Consider the following 15,378-nt stretch of genomic DNA (forward strand, 5'->3'; position numbering starts at 1 on the left):
TAAAAAAATAAAAGATAAAGCTAAATGCGGCTTTTGTTTTTTTTGATCCACAGCCCACAATTTCCTGTGCTCAGACTGTTTAATGTTATGTGAATGTGATGTGACGTTAATGTCCGATTCTGCAGATCGTTCATCCTTCGCACATGCTGCTTATTTCAGTGCTGTGTGCTGTGCTCAGTCAGGGAGCACTGTTACATACACGTATATAGATCTGGGGTGGCTTATCAGTGACGTTACTGATTATATCACCGTTCCTGAGCTGAAAACCAATTTACTGGGTTGGTGATGTCTGACGTAAGAAGACCCCATCTGTGTATCATTAACATAATGCGATTCTCAGCAGAAGAAATACTTGTATTAACCATCGGTATGTTTTAGATGGTTGGGGGGGGGGGGGGGGTTCCTGCTTTATGGTCCTGCTATCACAGTTGTCCCTTTTGTGTCCATTTTGCAGAAAACTCGTGGTGACTACTGCAAATTGCCATTTCTAATTGGATCTCAAAGTTATCAGATGCACGCAAATTTCATGAAACAAACACTTTCACAAACTCATACCTGAATGGATTGACTCATTCGCATTTATGAGCAAATAAATTAAAACAGGGTGTTTTATTAGCCCAGGGCTATCAAATTAGCTCTGATTGCCATCATTTATTGGGGAAAATGCGCCACATACCTCAGGCATGGGAAGCAGAATCCCCAATAACAGCCCTATTAAATCAGTTTGTTCGTGATAACATGCGTCCGGGAAGTTATCCTGGGTCCCACGTGTTATCGTCCAAATACGGGTCATTTACTGTACAGCAAAAACAGGCTATAATTGGACAGCCTGATACTACCATCATGCTAAAAATCACAATATTTTGCCTGTGTATGCTGTACAGTAAGTTACTGCCGGCAATAGGATACCCCCCTCTGACTGGAAGCTCCACTGGGACAGGGACTGAAATGAATGATTAAACACACTCTTTACAACAATATGTACCTGTTACATACAAATATATCCTCATACATCTTCGTGCCAAACTGCCCCTCTTGGCACCCCAGGTCCTGTGAGGCTTTGCAAGAGTCTGGTACCTTTATACCGAAAAAAATAAGTGAGGGAGGAGGGGGGTTCAGGGGGTTTGGGGGTGATCCGGAGTTCAGGAGAAAAGTTAATGGCCAATTGGATACTTCAAGTGTTGGTTATATGGCTTTGGTTGTTTGGCATGAAGCAGCAAAGCTGTACTGTATGAGGACACATTTGTAGCGCTCACTCAGCAATGAATGCAGCAGATGCTTGCAGTTGAACAATACTTTGATGTTTTGCGGTTAAAAAAAGGGGGGGTAATTTCTGGTCTTACGCTTACACTACGGAACTTACTTAGTGTACGGCGCGAGGGGACAATTGCGATCCACCTAGCGGCTAACTTAACTGGCGTATGCAGTGGCATCAAAGATGAGGAAATACCAAATCAAAAATCCCCCAAGCAACGCCATTAGAAAGATGAGCAGCTCCGAACAGAGTTTAGCAATACAGGTTGCGTCTTCCATACCTGAAAATCCCATCCCAAATTCCAACATTGACTAAGATAGTGACACCGATGCTTTCTGATGGTTTAGTGTACGCAAACTTAGCTTAACACACAAAATTATTAAAAAGGTTATATAAAAATGCCTCCAGGCTGTGTATAAGGTATAAAATAGTGTTCCCGCTAGGCTGTTTTAGCGGGGCGCTGCGCCCTGCCCGATTTCTAAAGGGCAAAATGCGCCCTGCCCCTCCAGCAGCGCCCCGCTAAAAGAGCCTGCTGCCTGACTAATGTTGTGCCCGGGGAAGCTCCAGGCACCGCAATCTCGGCGGCGCTAGGCTTCCCCGGCAGCTCACGGACTACGGAGGAAGCCCGGGCACGCCCGCTTTGGTGACGCGGCGGCCCAGGCACGCCTCCTCTGGTGACGCGGCGGCCCGGGCACGCCTCCTCTGGTGACGCGGCGGCCCGGGCACGCCTCCTCTGGTGACGCGGCGGCCCGGGCACGCCCCCAGCTGTGACGTCGGTGTGCCGGTCTGCCACCCAGCGCCCTGCCCGGTGTCACTCCTAGAGTGAACACTAATAAAAGAACCAATGCATCTTGGGTCCCAACCATGACATATCTCATTATGATATACAAATATTCCAAATGACAGAAAAAGCCAAAATTAAAAAAAAATCTGGTCCCAAGTATTTTGGATATGATAGATTCCACCTTTAGCTGAATTATAGAGGACCCACACAATACCTCTGTACCCAGAGAAAGAACACATTCCGCATCTTACTTGAGTGACTTTTCAACAACATTGGTCCTAAAAATTTCCTCCTGGTCCAGATTCACAGTGCAGAAGCAGTCCCTCATTTTGTTTGGTCCTGGATAAGGTAGAAGATTTTTTGCCTCACCTGTAAATGAAGAAACAAACATTTGACAATAATACTTCTGCGCAGCTGTCAAATCCGTTATATACAATGGCATACAATTTTTAGTAACACTTAATTCTCTCTGCATGGCCCAAAGTTGACATTGGCAGCAAACAAGAAGCGCAAAAATTAACGCCGAATACACACTGTTCAATGTTATGTAATGCTTATATAAAGCAAAATCTCATTGTAATCAAATTGAATGGAAATCGAAAGGCATTCAATTCGATCCCGATGCACCGCCCCCCATCGAATAGAAAAAATAAACTGTGCAGGCAAGACTATATATAGTGGATATGTAATATATAGTCCAAATTGAATGCATTTGCCTTGCGATTTGATTCTGATCAAATAGCAAGGCATTCACAGCGTGTGTACACACCCCTTATGAATGATCTTCTCCCAGAGCCAAGGCAAAAGGTCAGTAGAATAAAGCCCCATACATAGAAGATAAGAATTTAAAAAGGTAGCACTCAGAAGGACCCTATTGAATGATATCTTTTTTTTTTATGTAGTGTGTATACTTAATATCCCCCACCACCACCACCACCTTCATGACCTGCATGGTTAGCAGCCATGGACGACATCACAGGTAACAGATATGTTCAATGTTGACCAGTGGCCTTGCTAATATGCCCCTAGTCGTCTGTATGGGGCATAAGTCTACTGATGATAGTTGAAAAGATGTAGAGAAATACAAGATGGTGGAGTCGTGCTGAGCCAACATACTACAGATAGCTCACTAGGATACCATTGGGCATTGCATAGTGCAAAATTATGCATACAGATTGCCTCCATATGCATGGAATAATAGACCATTTGAGATTTCCCATTATATTCGGAATTTATTAAAATCCTGTGACATGGTAGGTCTATGCCATTTTGGTAATCCCGTCTTTGATCAAGGTGGCAACACACTCACCCATTAAAGGTTTATATTTTAAGGTGCAGTGGATATTTTTTCTACTTTAGGAACACAATAGAGAACAAGATATGTAGTCTTAATGAGCCTTTTGTTCTAGCATTTATTAAAATTGAACCGATCATGGGGTTTTTGGAACACTATAAGTAAGAGTACAGCTTTAGTAAAAGCCTATAGCAATGACCAGTTCTCACACATACCACATAGATTTCCTGGGGCAACGCTCTCATGTGATATTTCTTGTACTACATACTAAAAGTTTGATGACATCAAATGGTCACACTGAGCACCGTTCCACCAATTATATATGGCCTGTTCACTTTTCCATTGATACACAGATATTTTTAGCAGCCCAGCATAGCCAACATCCAGCAGACATGTACAAAGTTGAACAAACAAACTATAAAGATTTAACACACAGTAAATATAATTACTTGCTGTCTGTTCACACCCTTGTTCGGTCATGTGCAGTTGTGTGGCAATGACAGGTATGCTTTAACAGACTTAAATATATCCCATAAATAAAACCAGGTCTCATTTGGCTTTGAAATCACTGCTCAATAAATAAATTTAAGACACTTTGAGACATTCCGTGTCACCAATGTATAAGTTTTCTTCTCATTTAAATATTTAGAGGGCAATCGTCAATTTTTATGTTATCTTTGTCTAGAACCAGCAGAAATATTGTACCAAATGTTCTTGTAATAATTTAAATAAACTAATTAGACAGATACTAGTAAGCCTGCTTTCAGAGAGACCCATCCAGCACAGTGTTATTATAGGATGTCCATAGACCATTTATAGTTTAAAAGAGCTCACATCTCAATCTAATGTACAAAAAGGGTTTTGTCGCCTAATGATAATGGATGCGTGCCACATTATAGGTTGTTGTGTGGTGGATTGTCATGCCCTGCTTATTTTTGCACAGCTTTGGGTTGGGATGCATTTGACAGCTCAAAACTGGTCAGAAGAACTGCATCACAGTGCCAGAGCCGGCATCCCAACTAATGAATGCCAGAGCTGGTTAGGGTAAGGCCGTGCTGAAGGCAGTGGGGGGGGGGGGGTGGGGGGAATAAGGGTTTGGCAATATAGGGGAGGTAAGGTTAGGCTGTGTGGACGAAGGTTAAGCTGTGGGAGGTTGCCCGCTATAAAAGGAAGGTTTAGTGTTAGGAACCAAGGGGGTATGGGGTGGAGATATGCAATAAGGGCATATGGTTAGGCAGTGGGGGGGGGGGGGGGGGGGGGGGTGACAGGGTTTGGCTGCATGTAGAGGATTAGGCGGGAGTGTTGAAATACTTAATACCTGGATGTTCCCACCGAGGATACTGCTTATTGAGATTCCGCTGTCAAGCCTTCTGTCTGCCAGCATCCCAAGCATCGGAATGCGGATACCATCACTTTAGCTTATCGCATAGTGCAAACTACTACATAGGATTGCATTTCCTCTGGTAAAGTTTAACCCTGGAATCTATATATTAGGATGTGGTAGTAAAAAAGCCAGCCTTTTGTGATGAAGCCCAAGCTTGTCAACCAGCTAGTAAGAAAACAGTCCACTTATTTGCATTGATCAGGTCAATTAAAATTTACACAGTGAGACAAGGAGTAAAGAGAGCAGATGTGTGAAAACTTGCATTATACAGAACCCTGCAAATACTAGCATTGCAGAAACAAACATTTATGCCGAAATCAGTAAGTCAATCGTCGCAGTTTTTTTTTAACACATCTGCTATGGCTGCCAATAACACTGTAAAGTCACTTTAAAAGTTCATTGACTTTAAAAACAAAAATAATTCTTTAAAAGACAGGAATAAATCTGGTTATGCATAAGGAATCACACTGGGGAATATGTAGTAGGTCCCAGGTTTACAGCAGTAGCAATTCTTTGGGCAGTATTACAGCTAGATTCAAGGTGACAATTTTTTTTTATGCAAACTAAGGTTGGTTAAATTAAAAACATACTTTTCACTACTTTAAAAAATAAATAAAAAAAAAAGTCAATGTAGAACCTACTACAATGAATTGGTAATTTCTGGGTGTGTTTCTGGGTGTGTTAATAATAAAACTTATTTTATTTCTAAGAGCTATTTCTAAGGGCAGTATTCAATGAAAAAGTTCTCCGTGCATGGAGAGCGTTTTATTTCGCTCTCCATGCACTCTCCGTGTTCCGGAGGGCTCGCTGCCACTCCTGCTCCCTCTATTCAATGTGGTTAAGACTCGCCGCCACTCGCGGCGAGTCTTAACCCCTGCAGGGAGCAGGGAGCTTTCAGGGAGCCGGAAGCAGCCAGAGAGATTAAAGTCTCCCTGGCTGCTCCAGAGGACTGTGGAGGGGAGGGGGGCTCTCCAGGACCCAGGCTGCACCCCCCTATAGCCAGCGGGGGACCCAGTATTCACTGCACCGTTCATGCATAGTTACGTTCGGGTGCAGTGAATATATGAATATCTAATGAGCGGCTCGAGCGCTCCGGCCCCCTGCTGGCTGCACTGTGTAAAAAAAAAAAAAAAAATTAAAAAAAAAATATATTTTTTTTTATTAAATATATATTCATGTGCTTTATAAGCACATGAATAAAAATAACATGCCCCTTCACAGAAAAAAAAAACGGTACTCTTTACCTAGAACGGCGCCCACGATTGAAATCGCGGGCGTCGGGGGTAAAAATCGCGGTAATCGCGGGCATCGCGGGTAAATCGGAATGGCCGCGATGACCGCGATTTTCCCATAGGAAACAATGTTAAAACGGCAGATTGACCGCGATTTTACTGTTAAATGCCTCAATGGACCCGATTTGGGGCCAAATAGGCCAAATTAACCCTTAAATGTCCCCCCAAATTTTTAACGCCACCCCACGATCCACGCCAACCCGAAGCGTGGCGAGCGCAGCGAGCCCGCGAGGGGCGGCGGTACGCGTCCTCCGACCTTTTCATGCCCTACTATCCACTAGGGCGTGGTGTGAGAATATAATAGTGTGGCGAGCGCAGCGAGCCACCGAGCCCGAAGCGTGGCGAGCCCCGCGAGGGGACGCGGATACCTTCACAGGTAGACGCGTCCCCTCGCGGGCTTCACAGGTGTCCACGTCGCCACGGACACCTGTGAAGCCCGCGAGGGGACGCGCATAACTGTGAAGGTATCCGCGTCCCCTCGCCACGCTTCGGGCTCGGTGGCTGGCTGCGCTTGCCACACTATTATATTCTCACACCACGCCGTAGTGGATAGTAGGGCATGAAAAGGTCGGAGGACGCGTACCGCCGCCCCTCGCGGGCTCGCTGCGCTCGCCACGCTTCGGGTTGGCGTGGATCGTGTGGTGGCGTTAAAAATTTGGGGGGACATTTAAGGGTTAATGGGCTCTGTGGCCCATTTAACATTGATTCCTATGGCCAAATCGGGTGGATTGAGCCATTTAACAGTAAAATCGGGTCCATCTCGCCTTTTAACATTGATTCCTATGGGAAATCGGGAGCATCGCGTCGCGGGCATCGCGGGTACATTTATGGCCGGCCGCGACGCGACCGACACGATTTTCATGTTTAACATTGGTTTCAATGGGAAATCGCGGGCATCGCGTCGCGGCCACACATAAATGTACCCGCGATGCCCGCGACGGGCGCCGTACTAGGTAAAGAGTACCAAAAAACCTGATTTTTTTGACACCAAAATTAAAAAAAAAAACCTTTTAGATTAAAAGTTCACATTCCAGCTCTCCATCAAAAGATGGAGAATTTCTACACGGAGAGAGACGGCGAATATTTCACATTGAATAGGGTTGCTCGCTTTTGGAGAGCAAAAGTCTCCATCCAAGGCGAGAAAAGCACAAACTCGCCATAAAACACGGAGAATTTTTCTCATTGAATACTGCCCTAAGAGCTATTGAAAAAGTTGGTGCTTTAAAAAAAAAAAAAAATTCATAAATAAGCAGCATTGAAGAGGCAGATCGACAGAATGGGGCCGACTTCAAAAGCAGTCGGCCTGTTTTGTCGATTTCGGCCATGAATTGTCACGATTGCGGCCGAATATCGACAATCCGCCGCCGTTTATGCAGACACGCCCCCAGACACTCCCCTTTTAGCTAATCGCGACATGGGACATTGAATCGTGCCTGGCGATCTGCGGTCGAACAAAATGAAAATGGGCCAGGATCACGGCTGTCGGGCCGGAATGACAGTTGTGAACCGGGATTGAATACCCCCAATATCTATCCACGAGACCCATCAGAAGGTGACCCTGGAGCGGAAGATACGGATGCCAGAAGCCGATAAGAGGCTGCGGTAGCGGCAGGCAGGAGATTTCAAAACGCCCATTCACATTAGTGGCCGCCGCTGATTGGCTTGGCACTCTCTCAGCCAATCAGCGGTCACCATTCATTTGAATGGGAGTTCCGAAAACTTCTGCCTGGCAGCTGGTACTGCAGGGAAGGTGGGGGAGCGGGAGGATGCTGCTGCCGGTAGCCGGGTCACGGGCACATCATTTATCATGCCTACACATGGAACAATGTGGCCAAATCCTACACAATGGGCTGTTTATCTTTCTGCCTGCTGATGGGATCAGCAAACTGGATAAACAACCCTCATTAGATCATGATCATGCCCACACACAGTAAGTCATTAAATAATTGGTTGTTACTATCAGTCGGAAAAGGCCATATCGTTTAATAAATCTTACCGTGTGTGGGCACCTTTAGGCTCAAACAGTAATGAAGCAAACAAACTGTAACAGGATTGTTCACTTCATAAGATGTCTGTATACTGATATGATTAGTTAGGAGGGAGGCAGGCAGAGAAGTTACGCCATCTGCAGCGTTGCTGTTCTATAACACAAAGAGAAGAATTCTGCACCAGTCAAAACTAGGTAACATTACAGAAATACACTAACCAACAAAAATACCATCTAGAGCCAAGAGGCTTAGAGAACCAATCTCAGGTTAATATTGTGTTAGTGGTGACCGTCAGGTTGCACGAGACCGCTTTATAACACAGTGGTAGCCAGGAAAAGTGTAGGAGAAAAAAGTAACCTTTGTTGGGGGCACACTGTTTAATTGCCATCACGCGGTGCGGCATAATGTGTAATTGGCATTATGGCATGTGGCTTTATGTGTAATGGGTATTACAAAGTTCGCCAAAATGTGCAATCTGCAGGTACTACAATCATGGTACAGGCCACGCCCCTTCTGATAGGCCACATCCCCCAATCTTTCAGCGCGCACAAGCACCATGAGTTACTACACCGGGTGACACCACTGTACAGTTCTTAATGATTTGGCAAATAGAGATAGAATTTATAATGTTCCATTAAGATCCACAATGGGAATATAATAAATGGCAGCCAAATACCTCCCCATGGGGTAGTATATACAATCGCTGATCAAGTGGGATACGGTCATTAGGTCACCAGCAAGTAGGTCGACAAGCATTAGGTCGACATGCAGGAAGGTCGACATCAGTCATTAGGTTGTCAGGGTCATTAGGTCAACATGGGGAAGCATGACAGTCAAAAGGTCGACATGGGGTTTTCAACATGTGCAGACAAGAGTTATTTCATGCCCTACCATCCACTAGGGCTTAGTGGGAGAATAAAATGGTGTGCCCAAACCATTGCGAGTGCATCGATCCATGCGAGGGGACGCGGTGCTATGTCTTAGTGCTCATGTCAACTGTGTCAACATTCGATTTTTTGCATAAATCCTCTATCACCATCATCATCATAATAATCCAAACATGTGCCCCCCCCCCCCACCCCCTAATGTCTATTATTTAAGAATAGTAAGTAAAAGAGAAAGTGCCGAGGCATAGGTCCCCCCAATTCTACTTCCCTTCCATGTGATGCATTATCGGTGACCAGAGGGCGAGAGAGGCTAGGCGGTTGGTTCAGACAGGAGTAGGCAGAAGATAGACACTTCTTCTTTCATACAGTAGTTTGACCTCTGCTCTAACCTGGTATTGCAGGGAAATACTATACATTTATCCCAGTGGCAATGGAATCTCATTCTGATATTACTCATGCTCACTTTCTTAGCAAAGCAGACTCAAAAATTCCTAAGAAAACGAGATTAAAGGCCCCCCAAGTACCTGCGATGAATTAAGACAATTATGCATTTTGCAGAGGATTGTCCAAAAAACTGCACATGTATGGGGTTTACGGGCTGACAATTCTGATAAGTAATCAGAATCTTACGGGCAGTACAAAGGCTAAATATTACTCAGGGGCTTCTTAATCTGTAAATGTATGATGCCGACTTGCCAATAGAGACTGCTGTCTATCAATTGTTGTGAGCAGTGCCTTTAGAAAGTCTCCTCTGGCGGCGTGGTCGGAGGGATCCCGGCACCACACACCAATGCAGTGGGGCCCAGCTGAGATTATTATATTTTAACAGTTAATCTAGCGCAGGCAAATTTAATTTCACAGTTGGAAACAACAGAGATAGAGCAAATCTGGGTAATAACAGACCACCAATAGGAAGGAAGGCCCTGCTTGCAAGCTTTGTATACAAAACTAAACAGGCTTGGATACACAAGGACAGATACTAGCTATCGCAAAACTATAGGAGAGTTATCTTGCATGGGATAGCATTCCGGATGTGTGTAAATCAGAGCGAGTAATGTGTGCGGAAGAGAAATGCAGACCTTGTGAAGAGCCGAGAGGAGAGAAAATCTGTATGATGGTATAGTTTGGGTAAGAAACTTGTGATTAAATTAAAAGTGTTGTTTGAGGCAATTCAATTGTTTCTCCCCATGACCGCCAATAGATGGCGTCTGACAGAGCAATTCACTTGCTAATCAGTTTGAGCCTGCCGAGCCAAGTGAGACAAATATCACCTCATTGCCCCCCATGCTGACGTGCGAAGGGTGTTTGAGAAAAGAGACCCATCCGGGTGCGATCAGCGGAATTGAAAAAAAATTAATAATAATTAAATACCCCCAATATTCCGTTAGGATGGAATATTGGGCATAATATACAACAATCTCTCTTTATACCAAATACAGTAGAATACAGAAAAACCATTCGAGGGACTGACCATTCAGATCAGCAAAAGATGATCAACCATTAGTGCAGAGCCTGGCATTGCCCTACGTACACAATGAATGGCCCATGTAAAGAAATGTTGGCACTAGTCGCGATTGGTCAATCAAGGCTCACAGGGTCATCGTCACACTCCCTTGGACTGGCTTATATGAGCCAGACTGAGACAGCAAATGGCAGTTAAACAGAGGGGAAGGAGCAGGCAAGAAAAAAAACAACACTGGAAGTCCTGGGTGGCGGCAGCCATACACAAGAGCTTAAAGGTTGCCGCCAACCAGTTGCTGTTCAATAAATGATCTAACATTCGGTATCCTGTCTTTAATTTGAATATTTTCTTTACAGGCAGATTGTAGGTGTTAGCGGGTCCTTCATGTCTAGGCATTCTGGCACTTGTAGTTCTATAAGTGTTGGCATGCAGAGTCTGTGTTTGCTGGTAACCTGTAGCATGCCTGTAAAGAACAATGACAACTATTTCCCCAGCTAGGGCATTGTCAATCCATCTGGTTCAGCTTGGTGCTGGTTACAGGAAAAGAGGTCAAGGGCTGTTTATGGATTTGGGAGGGACCATATTCACCTTTTCTTATCTCAAATAAAATAGATTGAAAGGCTTCAAATGTTGGGCAAGTGGCAGGACTAAATAACAAAAAAAGGTATTACAAAACATCCAGGAGGGAAGTGTTCTTCGAAAAGCATTAGAATCTGAGATGATCTAAAGTGCGTGGGTGCAAAACGGAGAACGAGAACACAGTATTACTGCACAGAAGGGGATGTAGTTGCATGTACTAATTACAGTTATAGCATCAGGAAAGCAGATTAGAACATATGTGGATTTTTAAAGACAACATTTTGATCAAACAGTAATGTGTTGACTGCTTTTGCAACAATGGGTGCTTCTGGAACATACTGGGAACTGTTAGCTATACCTTTTAATGAAACAAATAATACATACAACACTTTGTATTGTTTGCATTATAACCAGAAAGAAGGTACTGTAGGCACTGGGTAGGATGGCGCAGTTGTCTTCAGGGGCATACACATGGGTGATTTTTCCTGATGGCTTAGTTTGTAGATCACTAAGAAAATAAGCACACATCACCCAGTGTGTGTGCCCTATAGCGATGGGTGGTACCACGCATCGCCATCGTCCGTTCAGATCCTTAGCACCTGCAGTCAGGCTCTAGATTGATTGCCTGCATGTGCTACAGAAAGCACTGATTAGCACAGAGCGCTACGAGTGTATGAGTGGTCTAACCAGCGATGTGTGCTGAGCACAAATCCCCCTGTCTGTACAGGGCTTTATATAATCAATAAAGAGATTAGAATAGTCTAATGCTGTGTACACACTGTACAATCCAGCATGAGATTTTGACTATATAGTCCAAATCACATGTAGATCGCATAGTTTTTTTTACCTTGCGCTCCTGATGCGCCTTCCTGTGACAGCACAAATCGAAACCCAGATAGACAGGGCAGAAATTACTATATAGTGCAAATCAGATGTAGATAGAAAGAATTGTATGTAAAAAGTACAGAGTTAGCAAAGATTGTATAGCAGTCGAATAGCAAGTGAATCTCACCGTGTGTACACACCATAAGTCTATGCCACAAGTATAAACAGCAAACAAAGCAACAGGGTCATTCCATGAAATGGTCTTTTGTAACGTTTGTTACCAGTTTTCATGACTATCCTTGCATCAAAATAAGCCTATCATGTACCACACAAACGCTCCAGAAATATATTCCACATGATCTTTTTAGTAAAAATGTAACGTTTGTTATCATGGAATGACCCAACATCTCTCCCTGGGCACTAATTCCCAGGTGCTAATTATCACTGTATTCAATGCGATGCAAAAAGTCCACAGACAGCATGCAGGCCCAAACGGCAGTACAACTGAATTGCCCCATGAGTGCAAAAACAGGAGGGTTCATTAACAAAGTGCAAACTAAAATAAATTTGGACACTATCGCAAGCTGCATACTATGGGCCTGATTCGGACCTGCTCACTAAGCTGCGTATTTTCACTGCCTAGCAAGCAGGTACACTGTTTGGCCTCCTCCTGAGCAAACGGCAGCCTCTCCCGCAATGTTAATCGCTTACACATCCCCACACATGGTCGCAGAACATCAAATGATTTTTGGGCCGCTCGCAGATTAATGCCAGTCTGAACTGACTTATCTGGGCCGCGGAGGGACGAAAAGGGGGAGGGCGACTGAAGTCAGCTGCTCGCCCTGAGCAGGCATCGGCCAGGCAAGTGTGATACTCGCCGATGGCGTGCGCACATCGGGTCTGCACATGCGCAGCATCCACAACATTGATCCCCAGACCAAATTGGACAAATAACGAGCAAACCTTAATTCACCCCATATGTACAAATCAAACTACTGCAGGATCATCCTGTACCAGTATAATGAGAAGAAAACAAATATGGAAAAGCCTCAAAATGATCCATCCATAACCTCATCTGTAAAACACAGTGAAGGCAATGTGATGGCATGGGCTTGCATGGCAGCCAATGACATTGGGTACAGAAACAGAAGCAGACAGATGAATTATGAAGTGTATAGAGATATACAGTTTACTCAGATCTGGCTACATTAAGCAAAATGATTGGTTGTCGCTTCACAATGTAAATGAAAAATGAAAACAAAAATACATCCTGCAACAGCAACCCAAGATTTTTACACAGCAAAATGTGTGTCAGGAAGTGAACACTTGCAGAGCAATTTGGTCTATTAGTTTTGTCAACAGTAAATTACAGTGAAACATAATAACTATCGTATATAGAGAAATAAAATGACTATTGGGGACTCAATGGGCCATATTCAAATGTTTTCATGGGTTTGGAGAGTTAAACTCAGTGAAAAGTCACCCATACGAGCACTCATATATGCCCACTAGTTTGGTCAGGTTTAGCTGCTACTCGTGGCTAAACTCGACCGTAAGGCCCATTTCACACGCTTCGGTGAAACCCCACACGGACAAAAGCTGTGCCGTGCACAGTAGTTAATAATGGACACTGCCCAGACCAGCAGTTTGTGTACTTGTCGCCCACCTGTGTGGGGACCAAATTATACTTTTGCACCTGGGCCCACCACTCACAAGAGCATATTCCACTATGCTTTACAATTGGTAGAAGTTCGCTACAGACAATTACTGATTCAGATTTACAGTTGTGGCAGCAGTTTCAAGGGCATAGGAATCACTGAGCAGTGGGGCAGGTGCATTCCAACAGCACATAATGGAATTAAATAGGTAACAGTCAGGTTCACCCAGAGGCAGTTAATCAATTAATGGATGAGAAACTAATGTACTGAGACATTCCAAAACCTGAGTTTAATTAGTAAAATGTACTACGGTTGAAGTGAAAAAAGTTACAATAATGAAGTGTCAGGAGATTCTGCAAAACTATAAATTAAAAAGGTAACTAAGGAATAACGGGGACACTGGAGGGTGGCACTTGGGAGCCCCCCTCATGTAGCCAGTTGAGAGGTTGTGCTGCAGCGGTGCCCGCACCATCCATACCCTCCATGGAGCCAGATGAGAGCAGCGGCGGCCGCACCATGCCCACACCCTGCCGCTCGTGGGGCGACTTGGCAGCGGTGGCCGCATCCCCTCCCGTTACTCTCCTCCTCCTCCCCCCCGGTGTATGAAGCAAGACAGTGGAGAAGCAACCAATCAGAACTGATGTACCTGATGCAGCTGATTGGTTGCCATGGCACACTTCTCCCTTTTATCACTGCTTTACTCCTCCTCCCCCCCGGTGTATGAAGCAGTGGAAAGAGTGGAGAAGCAAGACAGTGGAGAAGCAACCAATCAGAACTGATGTACCTGATGGGTTGCCATGGCACACTTCTCCCTTTTATCACTGCTTCATACATTTAATCTAATCTCCTGCATATACCATTAGATAATGTTGCGGGAATAAAAATAGATATACTGTAGAACAATTACGCCCCAGAACAATAAACGGTATTTATAAATGCTATACAACTTATATGTGCGGCACCATAAGATCTGTTATTGCTGAAAAGATATTTAATCAGACTGGCACCTATATGAATTAAAAGTATTAAGAGAAGTGGATGAGGTGATGGCTTTCAACTGTTTCCCTGGCAACTTGGGGACATCCACATTTCATCCCATGGAGATGCGCAGGTAAATCAGCGATGTTGCTTTACCATAATTCTAGGCAAAGTGTGCATACACACTTATACCCAAGAAAGTAACCATCCCCTTAAAGTTAACTCATACATTATCACATGTCACACAAAACTGAGATAGGTCTTTAAGGTTTGTGGTATATTGGTGGTTAGATAAATGAATTCTTCCTTTGGGTTAATACATGTGTTATTCATTCAACTGTTTTCTTAATTAGCATTGAAGAAGGCTGTAAAATAAATTTGGTCAAGGAGATTTCTTTTTAGTCAGACATTGCATACAGTTATTATGTGAAAGTAAAAAAATACGGACACATTCTGCATTAGTGGCTGGCTGCGCGACACTGTGCCTTCCTCATTAGGCCACTGCACTCCCACCAGCCAGCATACTGTACCTGTGACCATACTATAGTCACACCTCTGTCCGCTAGAGCACTGGTTCTCAACCTAGGTCCTCAGGACCCCCAACAGTTCATGTTTTCCAGGTCTCCAAACAGAAGCACAAGTGAAGTAATTAGCCCCACCTGTGGATCTTTTAAAATGTGGCAGTGAGTAATGAGCGCACCTGTAGGGTGACCTGGAAACCATGAACTATTGGGGTGTCCTGAGGACCAAGGTTGAAAACCACTGCATTAGAGTACCACAAGGCTCAGTCGTCGCTCCTCTGCTTTTCTCAGTCTATACCTTCTCACTTGGGAAACTAATCAACTCTTTTGTTTTCAGGGGTAGATTTATTAAGCTTGGTGAAGTGATAAAGTGTCTGGTTTTTATCACCGCCCAATCAGCTCCTACCTGTCATTTTTCAAACCAAGCCTATAACTTCACAGTTAGGAGCTGATTGGCCGGTGATAAAAAAA

General features: G+C 44.3%; 1 protein-coding gene across 2 annotated transcripts in view; it reads right to left on the reverse strand.

The window, feature by feature from the left end:
- The window catches only part of RASA2 (RAS p21 protein activator 2), a 155,624-nt gene that overhangs the window by 66,325 nt on the left and 73,921 nt on the right, over positions 1 to 15,378 (reverse strand). For both annotated transcript variants that reach the window (XM_083178322.1, XM_083178321.1), the window contains exon 2: positions 2,291 to 2,408. In XM_083178322.1, the coding sequence (XP_083034448.1) occupies positions 2,291 to 2,367 (77 nt within the window). In that variant the 5' untranslated portion in view covers positions 2,368 to 2,408. The remainder of the gene's footprint in view (positions 1 to 2,290; positions 2,409 to 15,378) is intronic.

The sequence above is a fragment of the Crinia signifera genome, chromosome 3 (assembly GCF_055691185.1).
Source record: "Crinia signifera chromosome 3, ASM5569118v1, whole genome shotgun sequence".
Classification (NCBI taxonomy): domain Eukaryota; kingdom Metazoa; phylum Chordata; class Amphibia; order Anura; family Myobatrachidae; genus Crinia; species Crinia signifera.